Source organism: Poecilia reticulata, linkage group LG8 (assembly GCF_000633615.1).
Source record: "Poecilia reticulata strain Guanapo linkage group LG8, Guppy_female_1.0+MT, whole genome shotgun sequence".
NCBI classification, from domain to species: domain Eukaryota; kingdom Metazoa; phylum Chordata; class Actinopteri; order Cyprinodontiformes; family Poeciliidae; genus Poecilia; species Poecilia reticulata.
In genome coordinates, this window is record NC_024338.1 from 15546375 (window position 1) to 15557087 (window position 10713).

The following is a 10713-nucleotide window of genomic DNA, read 5'->3' on the forward strand; positions in this document are numbered from 1 at the left end:
TTTTTTTTTTTTTTTTGCTTTAAAACTCAAGAACAGAAATGAAATGGTGGTTCTTTTAAAAAAAGAATGATTAAAAAGATTCAAAGAAACAAACACAATAAAGATGTAATAAAAACAAGCTGGCAAAAAAAATGATAGAAGTTAAGTTAAATAAAAGGAGACACAATAAAACTGGAGTTAATTTTATTACTATGGTTTAGTCATTTTGGTGAATTACGAAAGTTAATAGCATTTAGAATACAAAAAGTTTTCACCAAAGGTTTCCTTTTAGCACCTCACAGACTTGATAAGTTGAAAGTGACTAAAGATGATAACTGTTGGCAGTAGTTCTCCAAGGTTACTTTCTCATGCTGGCAATGAGGAGCTAGATCTTTAAGGGTTTAAGAGTCACAATTATTCCTTTCTCCTTGCCACAGAGAGCATTAAATAGACAGTTTTGGTTTTGTTAACGTGTGTAGTGTCCACATGCTCAATATTCTGTGACCTGATACCGCAACAATTTCATCTCCAGAGGAGACTGGTTGGCTGTAAACATTATAAATAGCCTTTTAGTTTTTGCTTCTTGATTTTTGTGTTTTATTATTATTTGGCTCTAGCGTCTGTGTTCATGTGAACATGTAAAGATCCGAGAACTGCTGGAGGCCAACATCATCCCTTAGACATGTGGTTTAATAAACACAATTATTCATTCTGATGAGTTTAGCCCGCTTCTGGGTTCACACGGTTCTGTTTCCACGTAAAAAAAATAAATGAGGTGCTTATGTGTTGGCAGCTTCTCCAGGAAGCAGAGAGCGTCCGAGTACGGATGGAGCAACACAGAGGCAGCGTTGGCATTTCCGCGCTGCAAAACTGTCGTCATTGTTCATGTGTCACGCGTGCGGTCCTGGCTCGGGCTGTCCTCACCTGTGTTTTGTGTTTGCCAGTTAGGAAATTATGCGCACGACGTCTGTTTCCCTGCAGCAGTGAGGCTGTATGTGTGTGGCGGCAGGTTTTTTTTTTTTTGCAGATTGCTACACTGATGGGCCCACAACCTGCCAAACATACATAATGTTCCAGCTTTTGTCTGGAAAAAAAAAAAATATATGCATCAACGTGTTCCAAGATAGACTGTGCAGTGTGTGGATGCAACTTTTAGTTTAGATTAGAATTTCTTTTGGTTCATTGCTTCACTTTTACCGTTTTCCTCCATCTTTTCAGAGCGTAGAACATTCATCTCGTCCATGGCGTCTTTGTGGTCAAAAATCTCAGCCATCCTGCCTCCTAACGAAGAACAGTTTCCGCTGCAGTTTAGCGACAAAGTGGCGTCAAGCGTGGTGGAGATGCTGAAACGGGCSCGGCAGCAGCTGTACGGCGAGGCGACGAGCGCCAGCAGCCGAATTCTCACCGCTCAGATCATTTTGGACTATTCATGGGAGAGACTTAACACGGGAACATGGCGCCATGTGGACAAAGAGTGGAGGCGGGTTTACTCGTATGGCTGCCTGTTCAAAGCGGCCGCGATCTGTCGAGGAAGTCCATCAGAGGAGGAGATCCTGCAGGCCATCAGGACATGTGACATGGGTTTGCTGATGGGCGCGGCCATCATGGAAAATATACTTCAGGTCATCGTTCGAATTCTGCAAAGGGAAATAAGGACATTGGCTAAAGAAGAAGATGCTCATGAAAACATCCAGGCAAAGGTTTGTTGTCTTCTTTTCCACACATGTCCCTTTTTTCTTCCGTTTTAATACAGAAAGGTCAGAACACTGTGTTTAGACTCTGACGTGTCTGACTTCTTCTCTTGATTACATATTTTAAAGTACACCTCGGCATCTCAAACAGCCCACATATTAAGGCTGAAACAACCGTCATCGACTTCTTGTATTTAAGAGGTATTAAAATAAATATAAGAAAAAAAATTGGACTCAGCTTCATCTAGTTACAACCGCCTCCACACTTTTAGAGAAAAAGCCTGAAGGTAAAGTCACATTTTTATTGCAATCACATACTTTTGTAGTAAAAATGCATTCAGATCAATATTTTTAATTCAGGTCCAATGATTTGGTGGAAGAAAAAAAAAAATCTCAGATGAMGAAATAATTATTTTACTGCACCACAATCATTGCCACCTTAATAATTCCTATAAAATAAATTCAACTGAAGCATGTCTTTATATTTAAATTCATCAGAAACTTTTAACAATTAAACAACTCTATATTCTRTTTTTACTGGGTTATAAATATGACATGAAACAGAAGCTTATCGCTTTTGGCTATTCTTAAAGAGTAAGACTAGACAACTCACCGGTTATATGTTGATCATGAGAAGAAAAAACTAATAATTTTCTCATCTCACTTGCTTATATCAATTTAAATTTGAACTTAAAATGGTTAAAATAACTGTAACTGTGAGAAGCGTAGCTGGATGAGGACCCGTGATTATCTGTCAGCCATGCAGAGGAAGGACGATGCTAAATGAGATATAAAAGTTAAAAAAAAAAAATTACTCTGAAACTCACAGAGAACTGAAGCAAAGAGTTGAGTTTTGGTCTCCATAACAACCATAATATTCAAGCTTCATGCCAACTGGTTGTTTGCCATCCATGCCAGTAAAAAGCCTGGTGTGGACTGCCATCRCAAACATAAAAGCAGAGTTAGCTGAGCGCTTTCTGTCAGATGAGATTAAAATGAAGCGTTTTTTGCAGCAACAACTCCAAACGCTGAAAAACATGTTGTATAATTTTATTATTCGCTCTTCACTAATAGGGACCGTCTGTGGTGGYGTGGGCCTGTTTTGCTTGTAAAAGGTTGGAACCCTGTTAGAGTGCATGGCACCAGGAACTCTTTGTAATAACCAGGACGTTTTTTTTTTTTTTATGTTACTATGTGACTGGTGGACGTCCAGAGAACTGAAAATGGGTAAAACAGATGGCCAAATAAACACAGAATGTGTTCACCAAACAGAAAATCRGCCTTTTTTCCGTGACCGCCGTTTTAGGTCCTCCAACTTAAATCCTTTAGAAAAGCTGTGAGCTGAGCTGAAGAGAAGAGAGCGTTGGAGAGGACCCAGAGGAGGAATGGTCAAGATATCCCTCTCTGTGTGTATGCTCACCCTGAGAAACATCTTTATTTTATTCATTCATCTGTAGGTTGTTTTTTTTTACAGACGTCTAACCAAGGTGCCAGTGAATGTGGAGAGGGCTGTATATTATCCTATTTCAAACATGCTTTTCTTTGCTATTTCAGCTTTCAAAGACATCAAATGTACTTTCATTACGGTAAAATAAATAAAAAGAAACGAGGTAACTGAAAACACAGCTCTTAAATCTAGCTGAGAATATAACAAATTATTCAGTGAAATGTCTGAAACACTCAATCCTTTTCATCCTCTGAAGTTTAAACTGACCTTGTTTTACTTTTCTTTTCTTTCTTTTTTTCTTCCTCTGCCGTTATTAACAGAAAAGGAAGATCGCAAGCCCACATGTTGGTCTAATCAAAGACGAGTTGTCAGTTCCCAGAATGAAGTGTCCTTCACTGGAAAGCTTCAATGCAAACTACCTCCTTCCCCTCAAACCAGTGATTTTAGAGGGGATAATTGACCACTGGCCTGCCCTCAACAAACATCCCTGGAGGTTTGTTTTCTCAGAATCTACGCATTTTCAGCTAAACATTGTGTCTCTTGATGGCACGTCGCTGTACATTTTCATCTAAGGATTATTGCATCTGAAAGTACACCTAAGTTGTTGTCTGAAGGATTTTGATTTAGGCCGTCAAAATAAGCTTTTATTATTATTAACATTATCCTGCAGTTGCATTCGGTCCAGCAAAGTAATCAGACTGATATGTACTTACAACAAGAGCCGAGAGCTCTTGTTGGGCTGAGAGGACGGGAAAGCTGGAGTAYTCTCAAACAGAAGGACGACTGACACGTAACACACAAACTCAGACTGGAAGATATWAAAACGAGAGTTTTAGCTTGAATAACGATAAACTGAAGACAGGTTTCTTAATTCGTCTAAACATGTGTGATTCTTTACCGCTAAATCATTTCAGGTCGTCATTTTTTCTGCTGCTCATTTTTAATAGGAAAAAAAAATCAAAGTGGTCGTCTGATTCCCATCCAAAGGGCCTGTTTTACCACGTTGTTGTGCGCTCCGCAAATCACATGCGGCCGTGTATGTTTTTCGAGGATAGTAGTTATTATCTCCCTCCTGTGAAGCATCGAGTACCTGAGGTCCGTGGCCGGCTGCCGGACGGTTCCCGTCGAGGTGGGCTCCCGCTATACAGACGAGGACTGGTCACAAACGCTGCTTACAGTCAATGAGTTCATCGACAGATACATTTTGAATAAAGTGAGTGTGTCTTTTTGTTGTTGTTGTTGTTGTTGTTTTGAGCCCACATTGTCATTTTAATTATGAGCAATAAGAGTAATTAGTCCATGTCTTTTGCTTCCCAGGTTCAAGAGTCTGAGAGTGAACACAAAGCTGTGGGTTATCTCGCTCAACACCAGCTTTTTGATCAGGTACTTRCATTTTTGGATCTGCCATGTTGCTAAATTGTCATAGTTGCCTTCTTATCCTCTAGGTGTTATCTGTTTTATGCAGTGTGTTGCAGATATTTCTAGCCCTTGAACTATGCAACGTTACAATGGAGCACCTTAAAGTTTGATCTCACAGCTAYGAAGCKCAAGAAGAAAGATGACTGGTTCTCAAAGGCTYTTACAAAGTAATCKGAATAAATGCCTTGTGCGTTTGACATTTTCTTTCCAATTGTTTGCAAAATAGTTCCAATCAGCTCAGTCAGATGGGATAGAGAGCAGCCGCAAATGGGCCTCTAACATCCCTACGGCATGATGCTACCATCACCATGTTTCACCGTAAGGATAGTGTGTTTGGGTTACTGTGCAGACTTAAAAAAAAAACAATTCTGGATTTGTTTCCTATCATTTGCTGCTCCCTAAATATCTAGTTGCAAGTTTAAAGCAGAGCTCCTGTGGGCTTATTTCAATAATGTTTTTCTTTTATGCCTTTAAAACCAGATTTGACGAGTGCTCTACTAATTTCCTGCAAACAGATTTTCCCTCACATTTCTCTCGTGTATTTGTACTAAAAAAAAAAGAAATAGCTGAAAAGTACACCGCTTTCAATCTGCTTCAAAATTGCAATCGACTTTGTGGCAGTCTACCATCAAATTCCCAATGAAACACATTGAAGTTTTCAAGTATTCAAGGGCTTTGGATACTCTTACAAGACGCTGCAAAATAAACCCAAAGCCATCACTGGCAGGGCGTCAGTTTGTTTCCCCTGGAAAATACTAATTGGAGGTCTGAAACGGTTGATTTGTTGTCTAGGTGTTTGTTCTCTTCTTCACAGCATGTGAACTGATATAGAGAAGGCCTGATTTTTGGTTTGTTTGGCACGTCTTAAAAGAAGAATGAGCAGCTACCTGTTTTCAAAAATTTATGACAAACCCTGCTTGTTTGATCAAAGTAGATAAGGAACTTGAAGCGAGGGAGCGACAATCAAGTTTTTCTGAGTTTTTCCACTTTCTGGCGGCACAGGAGCAACAAATCAAAGACGCTCTCACAATGAGATATTAATAAAAAGATTTATTTATGCTATATCTTTTTTTTCTTTTTTCTTTTTTTTACCTAACTTGATACAAGGTAGTGCGGTGTAGATTGAGCTTTACAAAGGGATCATATATCATTCATAATGTTCAGACATTTTTAGAACATCTTTTGATGGTGACGCTGAAGCTCTGCATCTTTCACAATTGGTTGTTTCTGTGTAAATATTTGAAAGTGCAGGGGGAAAAAAAAAAACCTAAACATTGTGGGACGGTTTCTTCTTTTTTTTTTTTTACACTATTTATTATTTACACTATTTTATATTTCATGGAAATTCTTCTGTGATATTATGATTAAAAAAAAGTCCACAATTAGGAATCATCAAATTTTGCACATGGAGTTATTATGTTTAGAGCTATAAAAATCTATCCCAAAGTCAAAAACTAAGTAGGTCTGCATGATGTTAGAAAAACATCACATTGGGATATTATTACTACCACTTTGTTTTCCCATCATCGAAGCATCCTAACCACTTTTCTGATTTTGGTCACTATGTCTGGGTCTATAGCAACTGTGGGCGTCCAGGACTCGGAATGCATTATTAAAGTTTTATTGCACAGCTTCTACAGTCTTATAGCTTACCGATTATTTCATTATTATTTCAACAGTCCCTCACAAATGTGGTTTTGCACACATTGATATTGCCATGACAACTGCCATCCATATGCAGTGCTGTGACAAAAGTGTTTGCTGTCCGACAGATTTCTTGTTTTCACACCTACATGTTTCAGATTGTGAAACCAATTGTAATATTGGAGAAATGTTGTGCAAGAAAATACAGAATGCATTTTCCAGTAGTTGCTCTTTTTATATACTACAGTATCTAAATACAACACTCCTGTTAAATTGTTAAATTATGTACTGAATTAACAAGCGTGTGGTATAATTATACATAATTAATCGAATCTATTAGAAATATAATAGGTTCACATTCACTCGTCACACCCAGACATGACTACAACACATCGTGCCCTGACTTAAAGATATGCTTGCAAAGCCATTTCTAAAGCTTTAGTCCTGCAACAAGACACGCTGGTGGTAGTTGTTAACAAATGGCGAAAACAAGAAATGGTGGCGAATCTTCACAAGCGTGATCAGACTGCGAAAATTAGTCCATGTGCAAATCAACATCTCATCCAGGAGCCAAGTGATGTCTAAATCACGGCAACTTTTTAAAGATCTGCATCCTGTTACGTTTGGAATTATACTAACAGCATTTTAAAAAGCCGTCTGAGACCCTTGTGCTGTTTTGTGTGTGTGTGTGCGTGTGTGTGTTTATGCTTTGTTTAGGAGAACGTGTTTCAGACTGTAATCTACTACCTAATCTACACTCTGAGCAGGTGGTGGCAGTAATGCACCATTACATTGGAGACTAACCTCCATTAAACAAGAAGAAGAAGTGACGGTCTGGGGCCGTTTTCTCCTTTAGGACCTGAGTGATCTGCTGTAATTGATGRAATTGTGAACCATCTGGTTGTGGCCTTAAGCTCAAGTGGTTTGGTTATACAGCAGCACAACGATGCAAAGCACACAAGCACGTTAAACCCCGAACGACTCGGAAAAGGAAATTACAATTTTGGAGCTACCTAGTCAAAGTCTCGACTTAAATCCGATTGAGATGCTGTGACCTTAAGCAGGTTAGTTCTACTCAAAAATGAATCGGCGTTCAATGTGCCTGTGCTAAAACAATTCAGCAGAAGAAGAGTGTGCCAAAATTCTTCCACAACAATGTAAAAAAAAAAGAAAGCTCATTCCCAGCTGTTGGACGCATTTGATGGCAGCCGTTGCCACCAAGCGTGGCACAACTAGTTATTACTGTTGGGGACAATCTCTTAATCGCTTGGAGCCAGATTTCGCTGGATAGATTTTGTCATATTAACAAACGTATTTTTTTCTTTAATTTGACAATCTGAAACTTKCAAAAAATGCAAAAACAAAACAAATCTCTTTCACAGCACTGTCACACACATGCTGTATTGTTAGCAGCTGATAAATTCATCAGTGCCTCATTGAAAACCATGAAAATTAAGTTATAATAACTAAATCAATGATGATTTTGCCTTGGATGTCCYATAATGTCTTCCTTTAATTCTAGATCCCAGAATTAAAGGAAGACATCCGCATCCCGGATTACTGCTGTCTTGGTGAAGGCGATGAAGATGACATCACTGTAAACGCGTGGTTTGGACCCGAGGGTACGGTATCTCCTCTTCACCAAGATCCTCAGCAGAACTTCCTGGCTCAGGTGACTACAGCCCTTCTCGTTCTAAACAGCTGACACCTGATCAGTGAGTAATCTCCTGGGATTTCCTTTTGCATATCCAAAGGTAGTGGGAAACAAATACATACGGTTGTATTCCCCAGAGGACACAGAGAAGCTGTATCCTCACGAATCCCAGCTTCTTCACAACACCAGTCAGGTGCGATTGACAAGTTTGTGGAGAAAACATGTGTTGCACCTGCCAAGGAAAAAAAAAAAAAAAAAAAAGAAATTCGGTGCTTCCAGTTTCTGAACTCTTCTGTGCAGGTGGAGGTGGAGAGTCCAGATGCTGAACGCTTCCCTGAGTTTGTGAAGGCACCGTACCTCGAATGTGTCTTACGGCCTGGAGACGTGCTATTCATCCCTGTCAAATACTGGCACTATGTCCGATCTTTAGAAATCAGCTTCTCCGTCAGCTTCTGGTGGTCATGACTTTGTTTCATAATAAAATACGTTTACTGTCTATTTCGCTGCTGTTAAGAGTTTTCACCCAATGGGAGGCTAATTTCCTATATTTATGAACGCTCTGAACACACACTGCTGAATGATTAGTCTCAATTTAGCCGCCGATGACTGAGACAACATTTACCGTGTGCAAAGCTAAATGCTGCACAAACTCACCATAAATCCTACAGTTATTAGTCATCTGATTTGATATTATTCTCTTTAGAAATTGGCTTATTTAATTGTCTACTCCACCTCATTCATCCAAATATCCGACAACGTGTGATTTCCATAATTCTGGGAAAATGAGACAAGTCCTCAAATTTAATAACCGAGCGAGCTACAGGTACAGAACAGTTRTAACTCTGAACAAACCGGCAGTCTGAGGCAATCAAGGAGGTCACAGAAGAAAATGATTGAAATAAATGAACCAATCTCTTGGGCATACACAGACTCCGAAATTAAAACAGCCTCACTGGATAAAAGCCCTAATAGCGAAAACTCATTCTCTCGCATCTAAAAACACAATAACTGACAACACGGAGCGCACGCTGCGCTTTTCAAGGCCCCAGTCGTGCATGCTGCAAGTCCATTTCAATCAGATCCACCTATTAAGGACTGCGAGGATGTGGCAGAATGAAGCGGATCAGCCCCGGTGTGCACATTTGTTCAAGTTATCAACCAAAGGTGCGGCAGGCTGAAGTGGAGCTTCGGGAAATCAAGCCGGCGTTYGTCGGGTGGAGCTGAAGTTGCTGTGGGGACGCTCAATTAAAACAAACGCTCAATAAACACAAACAAGATTCATATTTTATTTGGTCGATGTCGTCTCCCAACTCGACAGAACATATACTGAATTCGGTGCTTGAGACTTTTAGAACTGCTCGTGCATTAAACATACCAGTACTGAGGTAATAGACTTATCCAAACTGAGCCGCACTCCTTACAAGGTTACTCCACTAAACTAATAACACAGATCATGCCGGGATGTAATTCCGGGGCCAAATGCTGTAAACTTTCATTAACCCTTCCGTTCTTCGTTATATCAGTAAGTGACACAATTGACTTGAGTTTTCACTAACCTGCTTTCTCTCATTATAATTTAATCAATACTCAATTACCTATAAAGTAATGTGAGACCTGTGGGCTTCTGACCTTTTCACTGGAACTGAGCCATGCATGCTCCTTTTTGATTAATAGTGTTATTGATTTTTAAACAAATCTGACAAATTGGGGTTAAAATTAAGCGATTCGGCTGGGGGAGATTGGCTACAAGCTGGAGGTCCGTGTTGTGGTCAATTAAAGATTAATTTGAAAGACCACAATTCACAAAAAAAAAATCACAGGAGACGTAGCCAAAGATTGCAAGGTATGTGTTTATAGAGTGCTAAGAAGGTCATGTAGTAAGTTTGTCAAAGTCAAACTCGATAAACATCTCAGTTTTCAGTGTTGTTGAATATTAAATCATCTGAGTTTTAACGCACAATATTACTTAACAATAAACACGACAAACGTACTAAACCTTTTTGGGCAATGTCATCACGTTTATTTTATAAACCCTGAGGAAGATGGTGGAGMAGGGACGATTCCAGACCTKGRGGGAAGCAGTGGACTGAGTCTGGAGTAGAAACATCCAGARCCACCGTGCACAGGCGTGTGCAGGAAATGGGCTACAGGTGCTGCATTCCCCAGGTCAAAGGTCAAGCCACTTTTGAACCAGAAACAGCGGCAGAAGCGCCTGACCTGGGCTACAGAGAAGCAGCACTGGACTGTTGCTCAGTGGTCCAAAGTACTTTTTTCGGATGAAAGCAAATGTTGCATGTCATTCGGAAATCAAGGTGCCAGAGTCTGGAGGAAGACTGGGGAGAAGGAAATGCCAGAAGTCCAATGTCAAGTACCCACAGTCAGTGATGGTCTGGGGAGCCATGKCAGCTGCTGGTGTTGGTCCACTGTGTTTTATCAAGRGCAGGGTCAATGCAGCAGCTATCAGGAGGTTTTGGAGCMCTTCATGCTTCCATCTGCTGAAAAGCTTTATGGAGATGAAGATTTCATTTTTCAGCACAACCTGGAACCTGCTCACAGTGCAAAAACCACTGGTATTACTGACCATGGTATTACTGTTGGCCTGCCAACTCTCCTGACCTGAACCCCATAGAGAATCTGTGGGATATTGTGAAGAGAAAGTTGAGAGACATAAGACCCAAAACTCTGGATGAGCTTAAGGCCATCGAAGCATCCTGGGCTCCATAACACCTCAGCAGAGCCACAGGCTGATGGCYTCCATGCCATGTCGCCTTGAAGGCTGCAAAAGGATTCCTGACCAAGTATTGAGTGCATAACTGAACATTATTATTTGAAGATTGACTTTTTTGGTATTAAATTATTTTATTGGTCGGATGAAATAT

General features: G+C 40.1%; 1 protein-coding gene and 1 long non-coding RNA gene across 2 annotated transcripts in view; one reads left to right on the top strand and one right to left on the bottom strand.

The window, feature by feature from the left end:
- kdm8 (lysine (K)-specific demethylase 8) overlaps positions 1 to 8332 on the top strand; it is a 9853-nt gene extending 1521 nt beyond the window's left edge. The window contains exons 2-8 of the mRNA XM_017306293.1: positions 1198 to 1679; positions 3438 to 3610; positions 4198 to 4330; positions 4435 to 4500; positions 7703 to 7852; positions 7935 to 8027; positions 8135 to 8332. Of these exons, the coding sequence (XP_017161782.1) occupies positions 1221 to 1679; positions 3438 to 3610; positions 4198 to 4330; positions 4435 to 4500; positions 7703 to 7852; positions 7935 to 8027; positions 8135 to 8299 (1239 nt within the window). The 5' untranslated portion in view covers positions 1198 to 1220 and the 3' untranslated portion in view covers positions 8300 to 8332. The remainder of the gene's footprint in view (positions 1 to 1197; positions 1680 to 3437; positions 3611 to 4197; positions 4331 to 4434; positions 4501 to 7702; positions 7853 to 7934; positions 8028 to 8134) is intronic.
- On the bottom strand, positions 170 to 1248 carry LOC108166508 (uncharacterized). Its single transcript, XR_001776874.1, has 2 exons — positions 1177 to 1248; positions 170 to 1063 (listed from the first exon to the last, which is right to left on the bottom strand). It is a non-coding gene; the product is annotated as an uncharacterized LOC108166508 (long non-coding RNA).
- Positions 8333 to 10713: the final 2381 nt, after the last annotated feature.